Source organism: Acartia tonsa, chromosome 9 (genome assembly GCF_053477335.1).
Source record: "Acartia tonsa isolate MP-2025a chromosome 9, ASM5347733v1, whole genome shotgun sequence".
In the NCBI taxonomy this organism is placed as follows: Eukaryota; Metazoa; Arthropoda; class Copepoda; order Calanoida; family Acartiidae; genus Acartia; species Acartia tonsa.
In genome coordinates, this window is record NC_137268.1 from 37,831,927 (window position 1) to 37,852,999 (window position 21,073).

Here is a 21,073-nt window from a genome sequence, read left to right on the forward strand (position 1 = left end):
TTTTTGACGTTTTTGACATATTAAAATCTACCACGATCCACTTTGTCGGAGTACTACAGCCAAGTCAGCTGGGATAGAGAGCTCTAGTCTTTTCTTCTGTTTTCACTAGGTATCTGATAGTATATCCAGCAAGTTTTATAAGTCTATCTCACCTACAGATGGGCTGAGGTCAAATTTAGTAGGCCCAAGTCATAAATCCACGGTAATTTATCTGCGCGATTCGAATCTGCCTTGTTAAACATATGCGCGGCCAGCTCAGCGTACACGTCCTCCATCGTCCAAAGATTTTCATGGGCAAAAAGGTCATTACCTAAGCTTTTTATAGTGGGGTCAAACGTCCTGATTGCTCAAGTAGTTTTGGCGCTATGGCCATTTAAAAAAGTCCGGATTTATGTGGCGCACCCTGTACATAAGTACTCTTTGGTATATACAAAAATCATTAGTGAGACAATTTGGAAACTTTTTGTGTAAACTAATCTTTATCAAACCTTCACTTAAAGCTAACCAATAGCAGAACGCGTTTATAAACTGTAGGATGCTATTACCCTCTCCCTCTCTCTCTGGGAAAAAATAAAAAATATGCCAATAAAGTAAAAAATATATAAATACTCCTTTAAGTACTTGCTATTGATATAATAATGCAAAAGTTAGATAAGTATTATTGTTTATATATCAATATTATACCCTCTCTAAAATGTTTTCAACATATTTATTTTTATCCTAAGTAGGCATATGCAAGTAAATATTGCAAAAATATGTAGATTGCAGGAATATGTGTTATTGATTAAACTGACACTTCTCCTTCTTACAAGAATTATTACATCCAATAACCGGGAAACTTTTTTAAAATGGTAACATTTGAACAATGAAAGACATAGAACTTTTTATCAATTTTTTTCTTCATTTTAACACACTTTTGAAAAGTTTCAATATAATTTCTGTTAATTTTAACTTATTTCGTGTAAATGTCAATGTTATCCAATGTCTTTTAAAGGCAATATTAATTGAAAATGATTGTTAAAATTTAAAAAATCTTCATGTCTTAGACTAATGTAATTTCATTAAAAATAAATTGAAAAACATTCTAGATGTAATATACAGCATGACCCTCGAAAAAGTATTTTTAAGCATCTGCAGCCCATATTTCTGAATGAATTATCAAAAAATGTATATGTCCTTGTTCTCTGTAGATTTCCACATAAGTAGATATAAAAATATTTTTTTTACATCAATTAACAGCTGAGATTTTTAGAGCCAAAGTTTTGAAAAAGTGGCTGAGGAAAAAGTAACTTTTCAAGAAAAATGTTTTTTTAAAGTGAAATGACGTGTTTTTCTCATAATTTCAATACTTTTTATAAAACTTATATAAAGATGTTTCCAAGAAATTTATTTCATGCTGAAAGCACTTTTTTCACTTGCTCTAAAAGGCATTTTTAGATTAGTGTAAATTGTAAAAACACCCTTACAGAAAGAAATCCTATAAAAAATAGTAGCAAATTGAAAGTTTACATAAACAGAAATCAAACACTTTTTATTTTATCAAAATAAGTTAAAAAACCAAAAAGTTACAGCTACAAACTTTTATTAAACATTTAACAATTTAAATGATTTTTATGTGTCTTAGGTTAATTTGATGAGTGGGCGTGAATTTATTGGTAAAGGTGGCGCTAATCCTTCCGGTAATGAGCATAAATTGGGGAGGGGTTTATTTAAGGTCATATTAATAAGTGGGAGATATTATAAGATTTGAGGGAAAATGGTTATAAGAAAAATGTATTCAGTAAAATTTGAAAAGTAGTTTTTTATATGTAAAAGTAACGTTTTTTAATGCAATAAAAAATGTATCAATTGTAAACTTGCTCTTCTTTCTTATTTGTTTTTTAACTGGTTGATAAAAAGTAATATACTAATAAAAAACTAAGAAATATTTAGCAATATCCAGTTTCTCAAGCACTTTTTTCAAACTTTGGCTTTAAAAATCTCGGCTGTTAATTGATGTAAAAAAAAAATTTTGATATCCTTTGATGTAGAAAATTATAGAGAACAAGTACATATGAATCTTTTAATATTTTATTGAGAAATATAGGCTGCAGATGCTTAAAAATACTTTTTCGAGGGTCATGCTGTAGATGTAGTACAAAATAAAAATACAATTAAATTTGTGGTCGCCAGCGGTTTTTAGACTTAAGATTAATTTAAAATCATCCATAGGTGTATAATACATATTAGAATCATGTGCACGTTCCCGCTATGGTCTCATATAAAAATGTCTAAATCGACCCATCCTAACCCAGAATATGAAAACTGCAAAGAATTTATATTAAAATAAGCTTTAAAATAAGATATTTTTTTGTTAAAAGAGAAATAAAAAACTATTATCTAGTAGAAAATTATTTTTTTGCTACAATTTTCAATACATTGTAATCAAGGCTCAGTAGCCGCGCCTTGATTTCTATACTTTACACTCCAGTTTTGAGAGTCTTTTAAAAAAAATATTTTAATAAACTTTATTAAAAAATACTGGAAAGTTGGAAAGTAATTAAAAGTACACCTTTTCTGTAATCTTTGTTAAAATTAGTTTTCCCCTTCTTTCTTTTGAGGAAAAGTAAATTGCAAGTTTTTGTTGCAAAGTTGGGTGCATTAACAAAGGGTAGAGTGGCGCAAACATAGCAAATCAAGCACATCTCTATGAGTAGCATAAAATAAAAAGCTATAACAATTTTTGAATGAAAAATATAGTTAGTAATAAATGATCCTATTTCATAAAGTAGTAAGTAAGGATATTTGTCTGAAGTTTAAAATTTTAATAACTACTAAGTTAGGGAAGCTTCAAATAGGTTTAGGGCAGATTTTTAACCTAACTATTTTATTCTTTGATTAAAGTCTTAAGATGGGTTTCTGCTATTTTTTCCATCTTTGACTACGAGTCCCTAGAAGCTATATAAAGTTGTGGTCTAAATTCTATGTTGGTTCAAAGCTATCTTATTTTTAAAATTAAGTTGCAATATCCTCAATGGCAAAAAAAGAAGCACTGACTTATAGATTTAACATAGGGAACGAGGATTAAAAAAAAAAAAGGTCACGTCGCTGTTTTTTATAATGAAAAAATCGTCTAGTTTGGACAATAACAGACTCGTTAAAAGAAAGGTTTTTCTCGTATTCATTCGAATCCGGTGGATAGGAACCGGTTCTCATCCATACGAAAAACTATGTCTAGCATCGTATTATATCCAGCTTTCTACGAATATAAAAATGTACAATCATAAGATTAAAACCAGTTTTTTAGCTTTAGGAATGACTTCATTTCCTTAATATGATCTGGTTTTAATCTTATAATTATACATTCTATATCCGCGGAAAGCTGTTTATAATACGATGAAAGTAATAACTATACTTTTTACCGATGCGAAATAATCCAGAGAGATTGGGGACAATGGGCTGTTTAATACACCAGTACCTAAAGTTTTATAATAACATTTTCTTATTCGTTGGCTTAACAACTTTAGGGACTTATAATGAATTTTGATTGGGTAGTTCAAAAAATTGATTGTACATACTTTTCAACAAATATTTGTAATCTACAGAATGGGGTAATTTTGTATATTAACATTATGGATGTACATCAATTAGTCGGCCATTATCTTATCCCTTTAGAACCCTGGAAATAATCAAAAACTATGCTAGTAATTTTAAAGCCACATAGCTATTATATATCTCTAGAGCCAATTATTTCTTTTTTTAGGATATTTCTTTATAATAACAACATGAGAGAAGAAGAGAACAAGGATGACAACATCAATAAAAGCGAAGAACTGAAACGGTAGGAATAACGTACAATTACACTTGAAAAGTGTCAGAACTTAATAATCAGAATATAAATGTATAAGAGTCGAAGCATAATTGTAAGTAAATTTGTTGAAAAACTGCTTGATACAGAGTAATGTTTATGGACATACTTACATTTTTAGGACTTGATTATAGAGTTGCGCTTCTGTAATAATACTGTACTTTGTTGTCCCAGGAATCAGTATACCATCAAATCAGCTCAATCGGATAATTATATCACATAAAAATTTAATTTAAAAAAAGTAAAAAAATCAACATGTTTAAATGGACATTCTGGTAATGATTATAGAGTTGCTACGTTGCTAAATCGTACCTAACTACTTCAGAAATTACCATGCAAAGTTTGAATTCGATAGGACAATTCTAACATGCCTAAATTAACGAAAAAAAATATCTGTTCCGGATGGACGTACGGACCTGCCCTAATTATAGAAAAGCTTCGCTTTTAAAAAGAATGTTAACAAATAATTGAACATTCATGAGTAGCGTATGTCACAGGGATTTAATGGGTAAGACAATGGCCGATAAATACATCCCCAATGATGATACACAAAATTACCCCTTACGTTATTATGTCCCCTCCCTCCCTGCGTCGTATGTCAGCATTATTCAAAAAAGATTTAATATAAAATCTGAATATTTCAGATTAAACACCTATTTTTTATATAACTATTTTTTTCATTTTGTACAGCACAGCAACTTTATAATTGAACTGTCGGCTACGCCTCTAGGGGCACTTCAGGTGGTATGGTTGAATTCGACCCCCCGATCTTTTAAAATTTTAGTTTTTAAAAAAAATAGGGGGAAAAATATATTTAGATGGTAGTGGTACCCTCCCCTAAAATAGAAATAAACCTTTGAATAGGAAGCTAAATTGTAAAGGATAACCGTATCTGTTCAGCAGTTACGAGATCTTTCGGTACACACAGAAAAAACAGACAAACAGCTAGTTATCCTGTTACTTTTAAAATCCATGTTTAATCCTCTACCATAGCCGTAGTTATTAGATTTTCCATGAAGATTTAACTTTTTATTAGGGTTGGGCCGGATATCCGGTCATTTCCAATATCTGGCCGGGTACCGAATATTGAAACTATCCGGATATCCCATAATTTGCCGTTTATTGAACGTTGGCCAGATATCCGGTCGGAACCGGATATCTGGCATTTTAAATCTTCAGAATTCCGGTATCCGCCCAAAAAAGTATCCGGAGCAACCCTACTTTTTATCTAACTAGCGGCTTCGCCCCTAGCCTCTAGGGGCTTTGCCCCAAGGGGTGATAAAAAAAATTAAGGCGAAATTCGTTAAAGGACCGAGGAAATCTAAAGCAAAAAAAAAAAAAAAAGGGGGGGGGGGATTTTTTGTTTTTGGGGGGGTTGGGGGTGTCCCACCCCCCAAGAAAATAGCTTAAAACCAGCACAGGACCAATAGGTATATACCCTGAAGAGTAGAATCCGATCGGTTCAGTGGTTACCGAGATCTTAAGGGACAGATAGACAGACGGACAGACAGACATCGTTCTACATTGTATTATAGATATCTTACTTACAGACAGACAAGTAAGATATAGAGTAGCTATGCTACCTGAAATAAGTTCTAGTGAGAAAGGACAAGTTTATATTAGTTCTGTCATTCATTTATAAACAAAATATAGAAACAAAATTAGGTTTCATAACTATATTTTTCACAACACAATAATCTGATTCTGCATTTTAGGACTTATATCTATGAATAGTATAACACGGCAGATTCCTTTTTTAAGGGGAGGACGATTAATTTCTTTTATGGTTGTTTTATCTTCTAAGTGTTGAAATACACTTAGAAACAAAATTCCTAGAACAACATGAATGAATAGAATAAGAGTTAACAAAATATGGTTTGAAGTAGAACTTTTTGCAATAAATCAAACATAAAAACGTCAAACACTATACGTATCTATCCTTTTAATAAAGTAATATGATGTCTATCTCTACTGAAGGATCTCGCTAACCGCTAAACCGATATGGTTCTCATTTACAAATTAGCTTCTCACAGGTCCTGGGAAGGTTTATGACTATTTTGAGGGCGTGTACCACATCTCTCACAAGATAAATCGTCCAGAAAAAAAGGACCCTCCCCGATATTGTTTTCCTTTATTTTCAAACCTAAAATTAAAAACTGGATAGGATGGTCGACTCCTCCCCTCCTTCACCTCTTATGCCCCTAGAGGCCTCTAATATGACTATCAATAGATTTCATATCACCAATTCATTTTCTAATATTTTCTTGGATGTACAAAAAGAACAAAATCTTTTTTTGAGTAGTACAAGCTTATCTATAATTGGAGTCGGTCCGTCCGTCCGGAACGGATAGCTTTTTTCGAAAAATTAGAATTGTCCTATCGATTTCACACTTTGCATGCTGATTCCTGTGGTAGTAAGATACGATTTAGAAAGCGAGGCAACTCTATAATCGCTACCCAAATGTCCGTGCGCTATTTTAAACATGTTTATTTTTAACAACAAATTTTTAAGTGATATAATAATCCGAATGATCTGTTTTTAGGAATAATGACAACAAAGTACAATGTTATAAGCGATGCATCTTTATAATAAAGTCCTAAAAATGTAAGTGTGTCGTTAAACAGTATCCTGTATTTATGCAGTTTTGCAACAAATTTACTTACAATTCAATTTTGACACTCTACAAGTGTTAATGTTTGTTTGTTTGTTTGTTTAGCCCGACATCTACTCATCCTCCATCATCATTTACATCTGTTGCCAGATTTAGAAATCTGGCTGCTTCCAAGGGTCGGGTCCAGAGGTCTCTGGTTGTAAGGTTGGTCCTATTGTTAGGACATTCAAACAGGTGTCGAGTTGTGTGAGAGTGTTGGTTGCAGTTGGGGCATACATCTTGAATAGTGGGGTTGATTCTGGCCTTGTAGCTATTCAGAAAGTTACTGTATCCAGAGCGCAGCTGGGATAAAGTGGCTCTGGTTGCTCTGGGGAGACATTTCTCTGACTTGTGAATTTGGGGGGGAGGGGCAAGTAACACCTTGTTAGGCTCCATGGCATTGAGGGCCTCCTTGACACTTTTGGTGTGTATTTGTTTTAATTTAGACTTATATACATCCTCTGGGAGGTCAGGGCGAGACATGTGCCTGATTTCTTCTCCAAATCTAGAGGACAGGGTTTCTTTCATCTGGCGGGGGGGAGGGGGATCAGACAGGTTCACTCTGTTAGGATGGTGTGGCTTCTGTGTAGCTAACAGGAATTGCTTACTGAGTGTTAATGTTCGTTTGTCCTACCGTTTCAGAGCTTCGCCTTTATGGATATTGTCATCCTTGTCTTTATATCAATAATAATACCTGTATTCCAAGGCATATTTGATGTCTTTCATTTTCTGTTGTATGTGAGACACTGTCGGCAGGTTTGTGTTTCCCTCGACGCAAGCTTTTCTCCAATTTGCAAATTCAGTTTCTGCATAAAAAATGATATGTTTAATAATAATTTTGCAGTGCCTACTTTCCCACAAAGTGGAAGTCGAGCCTTAAATCCTTCCCCGTATTTTAACAAATAAGAAAGAGGTAGTTTTTTTGCAATGCATAACCCATACTGGGGGCTCTAACCCTGCAGGGCTACACTAACCCTCAGTAATAAACACTAAAAAATGCAACCTCTCCTCATTTTGTCCTAAAATAAAGGAGGGTGGTTTCTGTGCTCAACAAGACATTTTGAGCTAAATCGCCCATTATACATAATATTTTTCTTACACAATTCTACTATTGAAAATTGTCAGGAATAAAGTATGACCAACAAGCGAAATAAAGCTAAAATAACATTTTAGGGTGCAGATGTAAAGGCCGTTCATTCTACCATGTATTGCCCCCCAACGATAGCTACAAAACACTTATAGGGTTTGTGATTTTTTTTCGAATTGATTTCGTTGTTTGTATAAGCTTGAAAACTGTACCTGACACTGGTTGATTTGAAACAAACTGGAGTCGGAATATCTTTGTGTCTTTGCCAAAGCGCAACTTCAATCCTATAACCAGAAAGAAAAGATTAAATTATAAAAAAATATGGTTCACTTTAGCCTTAAGTGATAAACGCTAGTGCAGTATACTTAATGTGTTGTAGACTAAAGTACATATATGTTTGATAATAACAATAATGATAATACAATAGATATAATGTATCAATAATAGGTATTGTGTACACCATTCAATGCAATTCTTTTTATATTGAAGTATTTATATAAGCGTTCGAAGCGAAGCTACTCTACAGCTTGGTTATGTTTGTAACGCTGAAACTTATTCTTGGTGTGACTTTAATATTATTATGATTATTGAAGTTTGAACATTTATATTTAAACTAAAAATGACTTATTCAATGATAATTATATATTATTATTACTTGGATCTTACATCACATTGTCATGTTCTCTAATAAAGTGAAACACGCAGCGGGCTAAAATAACAATTCCCCCCCTTTACTCCGTCCCCTCCCCTACTACTGGATGAACGAACTGACCAATAAGTGAGTTCCATGTTAGCATGCTATACTGACGACATATTTCCACTGTCATAATATCCACGTATATTCTACATCTATTTAAATGATCTAAAGGAACACCGCTTAAATTTATTTTTTAAATTGAACACAAAAGTGATACTCAAGGATATAAATAATACTAGAGTTGGCTCAATATAACTATATCGCTATTGGCTAGTTTTCTATAAGTACATATCTATTTATCTATTTTTTAATAAATAAATTTTCCTCCCCCGCCATTACTATCTAAAAGAAAGAAGTAAATATTTATTAATTTAAATGATTTTAAAAAGATTTTTTCAATTATATTTTTTTCTTCACATTACCATCACCAAAGGGTTAATATGATTAAAATTTTAGTTTTAATATTTTAACACAAAGGAAGTGTCGCCACAATCGAATTCTTTTAAAATAGAGTTTTCTTAGATTTACTCTATTATGAACGTATATTTTTTATTTATGAAATAAGGATTAAATACTTCAATGTAATTCAAATATCTACATGAAGTGAAAAACTTAATTCATTTCATAAACAAATAGAATAAAGGTCTTATCGCTTTGGTCAATGAGAGTTTAAGAGGATAATTGGAGCACTTTGAGTTTTAAACATTTTACCATTGGAACACTCGAGCTCATTTATAGACGTTTATTTCCTATATAGATCTGTCATGGATCTTGATGCAATAAAGCAGGCTGTTTTGTAAATGTTTAAAATTGGAAGATTTCATTAAATAAAAGTAATCGCAAATATACTTAGTAAATAATTTCATAATATTCCTACCTAATTGATCGCTTATATAAGAACTTTCAATATGAATTTTGATAATTTTCTCTCTCTTTATAAATGAAAATTATTTTCTATAGGCACAAAAGTTTCTCTATAGGATAAATCAAAACTTTCTCGTTTTATGGGAAACAGCAAAAAATCAGATCCTGTTTAAAAACCTAGAATCATTTTGGCGATTAAAATTTATGTAAGTTTGTATCTATAATACAATGAAGCTTGATGTCTGTCCGTCCTTTAAGATCTCGGTAACCACTGAACCGATTGGATTCTACTCTTCAGGGCATATACCTACTGGTCCTGTGGTAGTTTTATTCTATTTTCTTTGGGGGGGGGTGGGGTTTAACACCCACAACCCCCCATAAAACCAAAAAAATCCTCCCCCATTTTTTTAAGGCAGTTAATTTAAAAGAAGTGGTCGCAGCACCAGAGGTATTTAATTTTTTTAAAATTACCTCTTGGGGCACAGCCCCTGTATGTAGGTATAGAAAAATCTCATAAACGGCCTTACCGACCGTTCCACATTTTTAAAGCTTTTTGGCTGGATGTAATATTATAATATTTTCTCGTATTCATTCGAATCCGGTGGATAGTAACCGGTTCTCATCCATACGAAAAAACTATGTCTAGCATTGTATTATATCCAGCTTTCAACGAATATAAAAATGTACAATCATAAGATTAAAACCAGTTTTTTTACCCGTGCATTCGGCACCTCGTGGCTAAAAAACTGGTTTTAATCTTAAGATTGTACATTCCATATCCGCGGAAAGCTGTTTATAATACGATGCGAGAAATAACTAATCTACAATTTAAAACTACATTTTATTTAATATACTCAACTAATCATAGGAGCGAAGCCACATGTAGTTTTTGTAAAATCTTAGACAACCAACCAATTTTGTACTTTACGAGTTTGGTAATAAGTAGCTTTTATTTTGTGCCAAGGCATTTTCAACACATTAAGATGGAGTGTAAGAACATAAAAACTTTTCAATATCTATAGACCATATTCTTTTATACCCACTATTCGAGAAAAAAGTGTGTTTGCTCTTAATAGTCAGGGAGGGGAGGGGACATTTTGCTGTTTATTACACTAGTCCGGTCCCCAAAGTGTTTAATAATGTTTTCTTATTGGTTGGCTTAACAACTTTGGGAACTTTTACTGAATAATGATTGATTCGTTTATTAGAGTGTCGAAACGTTTCAACAAATAATTGATATCTACAGAACTGGTAAATTTGTGTATCATTATTGGGATGTACATTCCTTTATCGACCATTGTCTTATCCCTTTAGATCCATGCTCAATAGTTGAGTGATAATGAGAATATTGTGAATGAAGAAAAACATTTTGCATCTAACTTTTTCATCAATCAAAAAGCAATTCTACATCACATTATTATGTTTAACTCAAGGCACAAAAAAGCAACATATTTTATTCTCAGAAAAAAATCCTTTTCTTGAGTGAAATGTGTACTCTTTTGCATAATCATCAGGTCAAGTAAAGCCTATGATTCAGTACACTAAATCTTTTCAATAACAATGCATAGATCTTAAGGGATAAAACAATGGTCGATAAATGTATGTACATCCATGTAAATCACCCCTTGTCTAGATTAAATAGTCATTGGTTGAAAAGTTTGAACTCTACAAGTTAAAACCAACCCATCAAGATTCAATAAAAAAACCTTTGTTTTCAAGCCAACAAATCAGAGAACGTCTATGTAAAACTTTGGGTACAAATGTCCCTTCCCTCCCTTTTACAAAGATATTACATAAAAAAATTAAACATATACTACCAAGAAATTTAAATTCTATTGATTAACATAGATATAAAAATTAATCTAAATAAGATGTACTACTTTAAATAAAAAAAGGTTGAGCTAATCCGAAATTAAATAAATGGCATATTAAACCTAAAAATTTTCCACAAAAGAATAAAAAATCCGGGGAATTTTCATTTGTGAGAATTAGAAATTCTATTTCCAACATATTTTCATTCCCTCCTGTGATTAAAGCTGAATTAGAAAACTTTGGTAATTTGGATCTGGTGCAGTAAACGGTAAAATGTTCCTGGTAACTATTATCTCAAAAATCGTTAAACTGTAAAATCTGCCGAACGGCTGGACGACGTACATGTCATTGTCATGTCCGCACACCGTAATATGGAATAGGATTGAGCCGGATATCCGGCCCAACCCTAATATGGAATAGCCAAGATCCAATTATGCACATGGAAAGCTATATTGCAGAAAAAATGCGTAAATTATGTCTTTTTCGCTCATTTATATACACTGCGAGATAACTGTACATTACTGAGTAATGACTAATCCAGTTTAATTAAATGCATAATTTTTACGTTTCATCGTTTGGCCGTTAGCAGCCTTTAAAGTTAATAGTTACCGTGAACTGCACTAGATCCGGTTTTTTCTTCTTTTTAAATATTCCTTTCAAAAAACTTCTCTTCAATTAATATCTTTTCATTAAAATTCAATTTTAAAGGCTGTTATTTGTCCGAAACATTTACGTCAAGATAAAATTTGCAAAATTTCTTCTCTTACGATTTAATTTAATTTGATACTTGAGACTTCTTACAGTAACATATTTTAGAAGCGAAGCTTCTTTAAATTTACTTTTTATGTTTGTAATGAGATATTTCGTTTGTTGTTTAAAGTAAATTTAAAATCTGTAATATATAAATGTAACAAGGAAATTGAATATGAAAAACTAATGTGTCAAGAACGAGCATGCTTTTTAAAAGCGAAGCTTCTCTGTAATTGAGGTTGGTCCGTCCGTCTGGAACGGATAGCTTTTTTTAGGTAATTATTAATTAGGCATGTTAGAATTGCCTTATTGATTCCGGTAGTAGTTAAGTACGATTTGAAATGCGTAGCAACTTAATAATTGTTACCGCAATGTCCGTACGTCCATTTTAAACATGCTACTCTTTAACTATTTTGACAGCAACTTTTTACATGATCTAATTATCGTATTCACCTGATTTTAGTAAAGATATTAAATATCAAATGTCATTATGCATAAACTTTTTCATCTTGTGATCATCAATTGTAGAGAGCAACTTTTCCTTCTTAACACATACTTATATAGGGCCCAAATCAGAAACAGTTACAATTATTTATGAAAACAGAATTGAAAAAATAAAACTTAAGTACCGATTAAATCTTAAATCAAATTGGACTTTACTTATTTAAGTGTTATCCTCTTGATAATTTTTTGTTCAATTTTGAAAATTTTGCTACCAACTATGACTATGACTCTGTTAGAGAACGATAATCAAGGTTGGGTTAGGTTACAGGCTAGAGGGCCGCGCGCCCGCGGCTAGACAGGCCAAGGGGCAGAGCGCCGCAGCCAGAGTCATAGTTTTGTCAGGGAGAGGTGAAAGGGGGGGGGGGGGATAATACCCTTATATTATAATAATTTATTGATATTGAAATAGCTTGATATCTACCTAATATTTTATACAATTATGAAGAAAACATTTTTTACGTGTATTTTTATAAATTTGTGTGTTGCGTTTATATAGTCAAATGCGCGTAATAAGTCAAGCTATTCTTCTTTTTGTCACAATATATATATTAAGATATATAAGTTTTCCGGAATTTTAAAGTTAGGGGGAGATTTGAAATCTGCATCAAATTTTGAGGATTTTTTTTTTATAAAATTCGTTTTTTCTATAATTCTTTATCTAAAAGCGGTAATGCAATTTAAGTTAATTAATTTTGGCATCTGTGATTGGTGGATTTAAAAAATCTGCGCTCTGATTGGATGGCGTACATCATTCAACCAATTAGAGCGCAGGTAGTTTAAACTCCACCTATCCTATTGGTCAAAATTAATTAACTTAAAATGCATTTCCGCTTTTAGATAAAGAATAATACAAAAAACGAATATTATAAAAAATCCTTATAATTTGATGCAGATTTCAAATCTCCCCCTAACATTAAAATTCCGGAAAACTTATATATATCTTAATATCTATAATACAAAGTAGCTTGATGTCTGTCCGTCTGTCCGTCTGTCTGTCTGAAGCTTAAGATCTCGGTAACCACTGAACCGATTGGATTCTACTCTTCAGGGTATATACCTATTGGTCCTGTGGTGGTTTTAAGCTATTTTCTTGGGGGGTGGGACACCCCCAACCCCCCCAAAAATGAAAATTTACCCCCCCCAAAAAAATACTCCTGGTGCTGCTGGTGCAGCTGGTGCTGCTGGTGCAGCTGGTGCAGCTGGTGCTGCTGGTGCTGCTGGTGCTGCTGGTGCTGCTGGTGCTGGTGCAGAAAATTATTTTTTTTCTTGGGGCAATGCCCCTAGAGGCTAGGGGCGAAGCCGCTAGTATATATATAAATGAACTGTTCATAGTTAATTAATGCATTTGACGAAACGCATAACTTTAGAGAAAATACACAAAAAAATGACAATCTTTAAGATAGTCCTATAAAAAACTGTCTTTTTTTAATAAAATCTTTTATCAGAACCTTATTCCATCACCATGGATATATCACATATTAGGATTGACAAGACTTCAAAAATAATTGGCAAGGATGGAGGAAAATTTATCCAGAGAAACTTTATCTTTCACTTCTGATTTGTCATATTAGGTTAGATATATTTTCTCTTATTAAATCATAATTTTTCTATTTTGAAGAAAGTAATAACAGTACAATAAGGATGACAACATACAATAAAAAGGAAGCTCTAAAATTAAAAGGAAGGGCAAACGAACAATATCTCTTGTAGAGTGTCAGAACTTGATTAGCAGGACATTAATTTGTAAGTATAAACAAAACTGTACATAAATTTGTAGCAAAAATGCATATAAAAAGGATCAAGTAAAAACATACTTTCATGTTTGTAATCAAAGTTAAAAAATCAGAAGTAGATTCATAAAAAACTTTTGCCTCACAAAAATTCTTTGTCTCACTAAAATCAGTGAGGCTTGCTAATAATTTAGATGGGATAATTTTGCCTCACTATGTTAGTGAGGCAGTGAGCCAAAAAAGTTTTTTAAGAATTCACCTCAGCATGTTTTAAATGGACGTATGGACTTGTAACGATTATAGAGTTGCTAGGCTTTCTGAATAGTACCCAACTGTTACAGGAATTATCATGCAAAGTTTAAAATCGATAGGACAATTCTTACATGACTAAATTAAAGAGCTACCCGTTACGGACGGAGGGACCTACCAAAATTATAGAAAAGCTGTAAAAAATACAGGGAGTAAGGGAGGGGACAATGGATCGAATATTCAATTTCTAGGAGTCTCAGACTTTGGGTACTGGCTTAAAGGGAAAGTGCAAGAATTTAGCAGTTTCTGACTGACTTTGGGTACTAGCGCACAAAATACCGCTAACTCGTTTGTTAATTTTGAATATTCCAGACAAGTATCAATAAACTTAATTTGTTATGATGTGGCTGGTTTTAATATTTTTTGTTCTCTCCAGAAAATATCATTTCATAGATAAAAACTTTATTGTGATATTTGTTGAATAAACAATCTAAGAATCCAATTAAATTTTGGTTATTGGGCTATGGGTTGAATAGGTTCCAGGGAGATTTTTCTAGTTATTAATTACAGAATGGTTCGTCAGTCTGATGTGCTTGTAATTTAATTTTCAAATGAATGCTTTTTTCTTGGAACTTTCTTCTTATTTTAAAGTTTTCTGTATTGTATTAACTCTTTCTTTACAATTTCCTCCATATTTTCTGGATTAATCTGGATTTCAAGGTTTTTCAGCAAATACTCTTAAATTGAATTAATTGCCCATGGCATTGTCCCCTCCCTTACTCCCTGAAAAAATAGCCACCCTCCTACCTAAAATAAATAACTATCTAGCGTTGTAAATCCCTATTAAGCAATAATAACTATAACTAAAACCGAATTTTTCAAAAATATATTTCATTGGAATGGATTTATAATATCGAATAAATATAAATAACTCCTAATATTTTACGTACTAAAAATATATCGAAATCTTAAAAATTGATATGTTGACAAAAAAAACTTCGAGAATAGTACATCACTTTAGTTAGTATAAACAAGTATGAAATTGAAAAGTAAAAAGTTATTTTTCAACGTAGTTTTTAAGTTTTTGCTTCGGATGCATTTTAATTAATAAAATGTTATTATATCAGTGAATGGGAAAGATGGAAGAATCGATATAATATTATCACTTGAATGTTATACCAGATTTTCATGTACTCTAAGTAATAAAGTCATGCTCGCAGCTGGCTGAAATAACGACACCCCCATCCACCCCCTCCCCTACTGGATGAACGAGCTGACCAGTAAATGTTAGCAACCTGAACTGATGTTAAACTTATTCTGTCAAAAAATGAAGGAGAAAGGTTATATATACAAAGGTTGAATTTTAGGTGATCATAAACTAAATTAACGGACAGACAGACATACTGAAATGTTAACTTATGGAATAGCATCGCTATCTAAAAGCTATAATATACTTGCCTACGTTAGTTTTAGTTTTCATAACATTGTACACTTTGCCCGTCTCACATGTGTCAACTATCTCACAACAACGATACACGTCCTAGAAATAGAATTAAATTATGGAGTAGAGATTTTAAAATAACAGGATATGTAAAGGAGGGTTGTGATAAAATAATGAATGGTATAACTAAATATAACAGATTAAGATGTTTACAAAGGTATGGATGTTTGGTTTTAAAAATAAAAAGTGAGAAAAAAAACAATTTAATAGGGATCAATTTTTCTTGAGGCCCTCTCCCCAAAAATAGTAATAAACCTTCTCAGGACCTATGAGAAGCTTTACGGTAAAGAAGAATCATATCGGTTCGGCGGTTAGCGAGATCCTTCCATACAGACTGATAGACATCCTGCTACTTTTATAAGAGGATTAGTTTTTCATACACATTGACCTTTAAAAGCTGTGCAGGAAGGTTTTGTATTTGTTAAAGACATTTTTATCGATTTCTAAATTAGTAAATAAATCCCTTCACCTAACTTAAGTAAGGTATCTATGTACTACTACCTTCTACTGTACACCATTGCGTCATTTATTTGGAAACTTTATGTAAAGATCTTGTACTATAATTGAGGTCTTGAGTACTTTCATGAGAGATTTACCACTGGGAATTTATTTGGAGTTTATTCAAAAAAGCTAAAGCTATTAGAACAGCAAAACAGTAAAAAATAACTTCAGCTTTTTTGTTTTTTAAGATATACATGAAGTTATCTAATTGTAAAACTAATAAGATACTAAAAATTTTTGAGTGTTTATTTAAACACCAAATTATAACAGAGCTTCTAAGATTTTGAAAAAGTAGAATCACTTTAGAATTTATGATTACATTCTTTTTATTTGATAAATTATGTAATATACCTATGTATATTATATAACTTAAACTTATACTGTGCTTGAGTTTATATATATTATGTTACCAAATTAAGCCAAATCAGGTTTGATTTGGTTTGTAACCTAATTTTAAATCAAATCAAATGTGATAATTGATACCTATATTATTACTTGGATGTTGCACCAGATTTCATGTACACTGATAAAGTCCTGCTCGAAGCTGGATAAAATAACGATACCCCCCATCTACCCCATTCTTTCCTACCAGTTGAACAAACTGACCAATAAATAAGGTCCATATTACTATTCTAAATTGACGACGAATTTTCCCTTGTCAATATATCCACGTATATCCTATATCCATTAATGTGATGGATTTGAAATTAAATATAGATCTGATAACCAACACTCTTATGAAACTTATCAAATCTTATAAAATATTGTTTTGGCATTTTAGAGAATGGCAATCCGAATCCGGAATCCGCCCATTTTTAGCCAATTTTGGAATCCAGAATACGAATCCGGAATCCTTTTCTTAATAGCGTGTTCGGATTCTTAATTGTTAGGCTAAATTAGCGTCTCAAAATTTTTCTTTCAACCCCCCCCCCCCCCCTCTTTGAAGACAAGGATCACAATCCCCCACCTCTTCCCACCTACACCACTAAGAAATTGAAGAAAAGCTACTGTAAAAATATGAAAAAACGCAGCTTTAGATTCTTCCCAGTACCCGGTAAAAAATTTAATCCCTTAATTTATAAAAAGCGAAGCTTTTCTATAATAAGGGTCGGTCCGTCCGTCTGTACGTCCGTCCGAGATAGTTAGCTTTTATTCGTTAATTTAGGCATGTTAAAATTGTCCTATCGATTTCAAACTTTGCATGGTGATACCTTTAGTAGTTAGGTACGACTTAGAAAGCGTAGCAACTCTATAATCGTTATCAGAATGTCCGTACGTCCATTTTAAATATGTTGATTTTTGTACTTTTCTAATAACAATTTTTTATGTGATAAAATCATCCGATCGATCTGATTTTTTGATTACTGATTCCTATTACAATAAGGTACAATATTTAAGAGGTTTTGCAACAAATTTACGTATAATTTTGTCAAACCTTTTATTTTCATATTTTGTATATTAAGTTTTGACACTCAACAAAAGTTAATGTTCGTCTGTCATATCGTTTCAGAGCTTCACTTTTATGGATGTTGTCATCCTTGTTTTTTTAAAAAGCCTTTAAAAATATTGCTAATTTCCGGAACCCGTCAAAAAATAAAAATCCGGAATCTGCGAAAATCCGTTTAATTTTTGGACGGATTCTTGTAAGAATCCGAATCCGGTCCAAAACAAAACCAAGACGGATTGCTAACCCTAAAATCATCAATTTATCAATCAATACTGTGATATTACCTTAAAATTGTTAGATGTCAAGCTGTCAGTTTAGTCATAAGATCTCGGTAACTGCTCGAACAATAAGCAAAACATTTTCATGCAAGTTTAACATTATAAACAAAACAAAAAATACCTTTATGAAAGTATGACAAATAAGCACCAACCAAATAAATATAAAGACTTATACATCAGCGTAGCTACTATAAAACCTACCCTTCCGTCTGGACTTTTCCCAATTCCAATTCTGACAAAGCATCCAATGACGGTTCTCTTGAAGATGGGCAAGTGGACAAACTTATCCAGCTTGAATCGAGACAGCCTAGAAAATTTATCTATTTATTTTCATTTAATAAATACGGAGTAGAAAAGTTACAGTGTGTTTGCTTGTTTCTTAAGGTCTACTAAACGGCACGGGAAAATTCTACTCAGATCTATAAGTAAAATAGCCTAAACCCATCCAAGGACTTATGTTAAGGTTCCCTAAAAATTAGAACTTAATAAGTTTAGTAGGTAGTTATTGCAATCTTAAGGTTTAGAAAAAAAACCTTACTACAATATGTCAATTTTCATTTGATTTTCATAAAAAAAGGGGAAGGGTGCCCCCAGGGGGAGAATTTTTTTCTTTCAAAGTATGGCTTTATATTACTTTCTGAATTCGTCTTGAAGAGTATATTAAGCATCAAAAATGATTTTTAAAAATATTGACCCTAGCAACAGTTATTTTAAAAAACAAACTGTCAAAATCAGCTGATTTTGCTTAAATGGCCAAAATTGCCAGTCTTTTGAGAATAGCTCTTGCTATGAACAAAATAGGGGGGGGGGTGGCTTAAAATAAAATTGGACATATTGCTGAAAAAAGGCTCCCAGAACACTTTTACTGGTATCAATGGTCATTTTATCATAAAACTTGGAATGGGTTGAATTAGCGCGCCCATTGAATTCCCAAAAAAAGTGTAGGTGTATTATCCATACTTTACTTTATCAAAACAAACCTCTCACCTAATTTTCTCCAGCTCTTGTAGAGTTTCAATGTTCATAGCCTTCTTAACAGTTTTCTTGGTGTTCTGTCTTTCTGTGTCAGACTCTCCACTAGATTGACTTGAAGAGCTCGAGCTAAAATAGTAAGGAAGTATGTCAGGATTATACCTACCATAAATTTTTTTTATATATTTTTTCCCCCTCCTAGGAAAAATGTAAAATATTTTCAGAACTTAAAATTTGACTTTAAGGTTTGGTTTCAAAATGTTTTACATGATAAAAAAAACACTGAAATCTCTAGCAATAATTTAAACATGGAATTTGCATAAAAACCCCCGACTGAGGCGTAACACTTTGCCCAAAACATACGAAACCATGCATAGATTGGACTTCCAGAAAAAGGTCGTACAATCAAAGGGTTGGTTGTCCAATTGGCGTAAGAATATGTAATCAGGCACAACAACTAAGCGAGATTTGGTGGATGCTAGGGTTGGGCCGGATATCTGGCCAACGTTCGATATCCGGCAAATTACCGGATATCCCGCCGAATAACCAAATATCCGGCATTAAAAAGCAGCCGGATATCCGGTGTTCGGATAGTTTCAATATCCAATCATATATTGAAAATGGCCGGATATCCGGCCCAACCCTAGTTGAGGCTTTACCTGGAACTTGAAGTTTTCCTCCTGACATCTCCCCCTTCATCAGAACTAGAGCTGGAGTAAATATCTCTGGCTTTTAGTACATTCTTACCTTTCTTCTTTTTGCCTAAAACATTAAAATATCCGAGTTACTAAAAGCCTTTGTAACGAGAATTTTACTTAGCCAAGAGTACCTAATTATCTCCAGATTCTACCTCAACCATTATAGAACATGAATCAAACTAAATACCTATGACTTTTGAATTATTTTAATGCCTCTGGTTATTAGTAAATTCTAACCTTTTTAAATAAAATATAATTTAAGTAATTACAAGTAACTAAAGGCCTTTAAACTTAAAATTTCTGACTTTTAGTAAATCTTCCCCCAAATTTTTTATCTAAAATAGCGACTTCACCCCTAAGATCTAGAAGCTTGTGTTTTAATGAGGAGGGAAGAAGGGGCTATAAAAATAGACTAAAACCAACCCAAAACATATGTGAAGCTACATCATATACTTTCATAAATATATTTTGAAATAATACCAATTTTCAATTTAACTAAGAAAAAGAATAAAGTACTTGAAAAATCATTTTATCTTTTATTAACTTAAAGAAAATAAAACGCACAATAAATTCTTAAGAAGGATTATTATTTAAAATTTAAGATTCTAAGACTTGTATCTCTTGAAAAGAGCTATTCAGAAAAGTTTGATAAACAGATAGTTAGATAATTCAGGGAGGGAGGGGACATTGGATTGTAAATTGCACTGGTACCCAAAGTTTTATAACCGCACTATCTTACTCGTATGCAAAAATCAGCACTGTGAAGCCGCAATATTTCGTTGGAGCCTGAGCTGGAGCCGTTATTTTCGTTAATAATGGCTCCAGCTCCGGGTTAACTAAAAAAAAGGAGATTTTTTATTAATCATAATTTGGTAACTCTGTTGTGTCGTGTGCAAATGCACCCTTTAAGTTTTTTAAGTCCATTTTTATCAAAAATTGAACTTTTAAAACCTTCAGTCATAAATAGACTTGACAAAAAAAATATGTTAAGTTTTTCTTGATTTTAGGTCGGATCCAAAGCCAAACCCGAAGCCTTTATTTTCACAGGCGGCTCCGCATCGCTGTAAAAAAAACTATGGGTACTTTTGTTGAATTTTGATTGGTTATTATAAACAAATAGTGTCTAAACTTTTCAACCAATACTTTTCTCTAGGTTGGTAGAGAATTGGTAATATTGTTTATTATCATTGATTAACTCTATATCAAATTATCGTCCGTTTTCTTATCCCTGAGACAATTAGACTTTATTAAAAAGCGAAGCTTTTCTATAATTCGGGTCGGTTCGTCCATACGTCCGTTCTTTACAGTTAGCCCTTTTCGTTAATTTAAACAGGTCAAAATTGTCCTATCAAGTCCAAACTTTGCATGGTGATTCATGTAGTAGTTAGGTACGATTAAGAAAGCATAGCAACTCTATACTCGTTACCAGTATGTCTGTACGTTCATTTTAATCTTGTTGACTTTTAAATTTTTTTTAAAACAAAT

General features: G+C 32.4%; 1 protein-coding gene across 7 annotated transcripts in view; it reads right to left on the bottom strand.

Moving 5' to 3' along the window:
* LOC145328862 (RNA polymerase-associated protein RTF1 homolog) overlaps window positions 1-21,073 on the bottom strand; it is a 61,165-nt gene that overhangs the window by 11,140 nt on the left and 28,952 nt on the right. For all 7 annotated transcript variants that reach the window (XM_080172771.1, XM_080172776.1, XM_080172775.1 and 4 more), the window contains exons 16-21: window positions 19,550-19,652; window positions 18,906-19,019; window positions 18,120-18,225; window positions 15,650-15,731; window positions 7,798-7,869; window positions 7,193-7,304 (exon numbers count right to left, since the gene is read on the bottom strand). In XM_080172771.1, coding sequence (XP_080028897.1) covers window positions 7,193-7,304; window positions 7,798-7,869; window positions 15,650-15,731; window positions 18,120-18,225; window positions 18,906-19,019; window positions 19,550-19,652 — 589 coding nt within the window. The remainder of the gene's footprint in view (window positions 1-7,192; window positions 7,305-7,797; window positions 7,870-15,649; window positions 15,732-18,119; window positions 18,226-18,905; window positions 19,020-19,549; window positions 19,653-21,073) is intronic.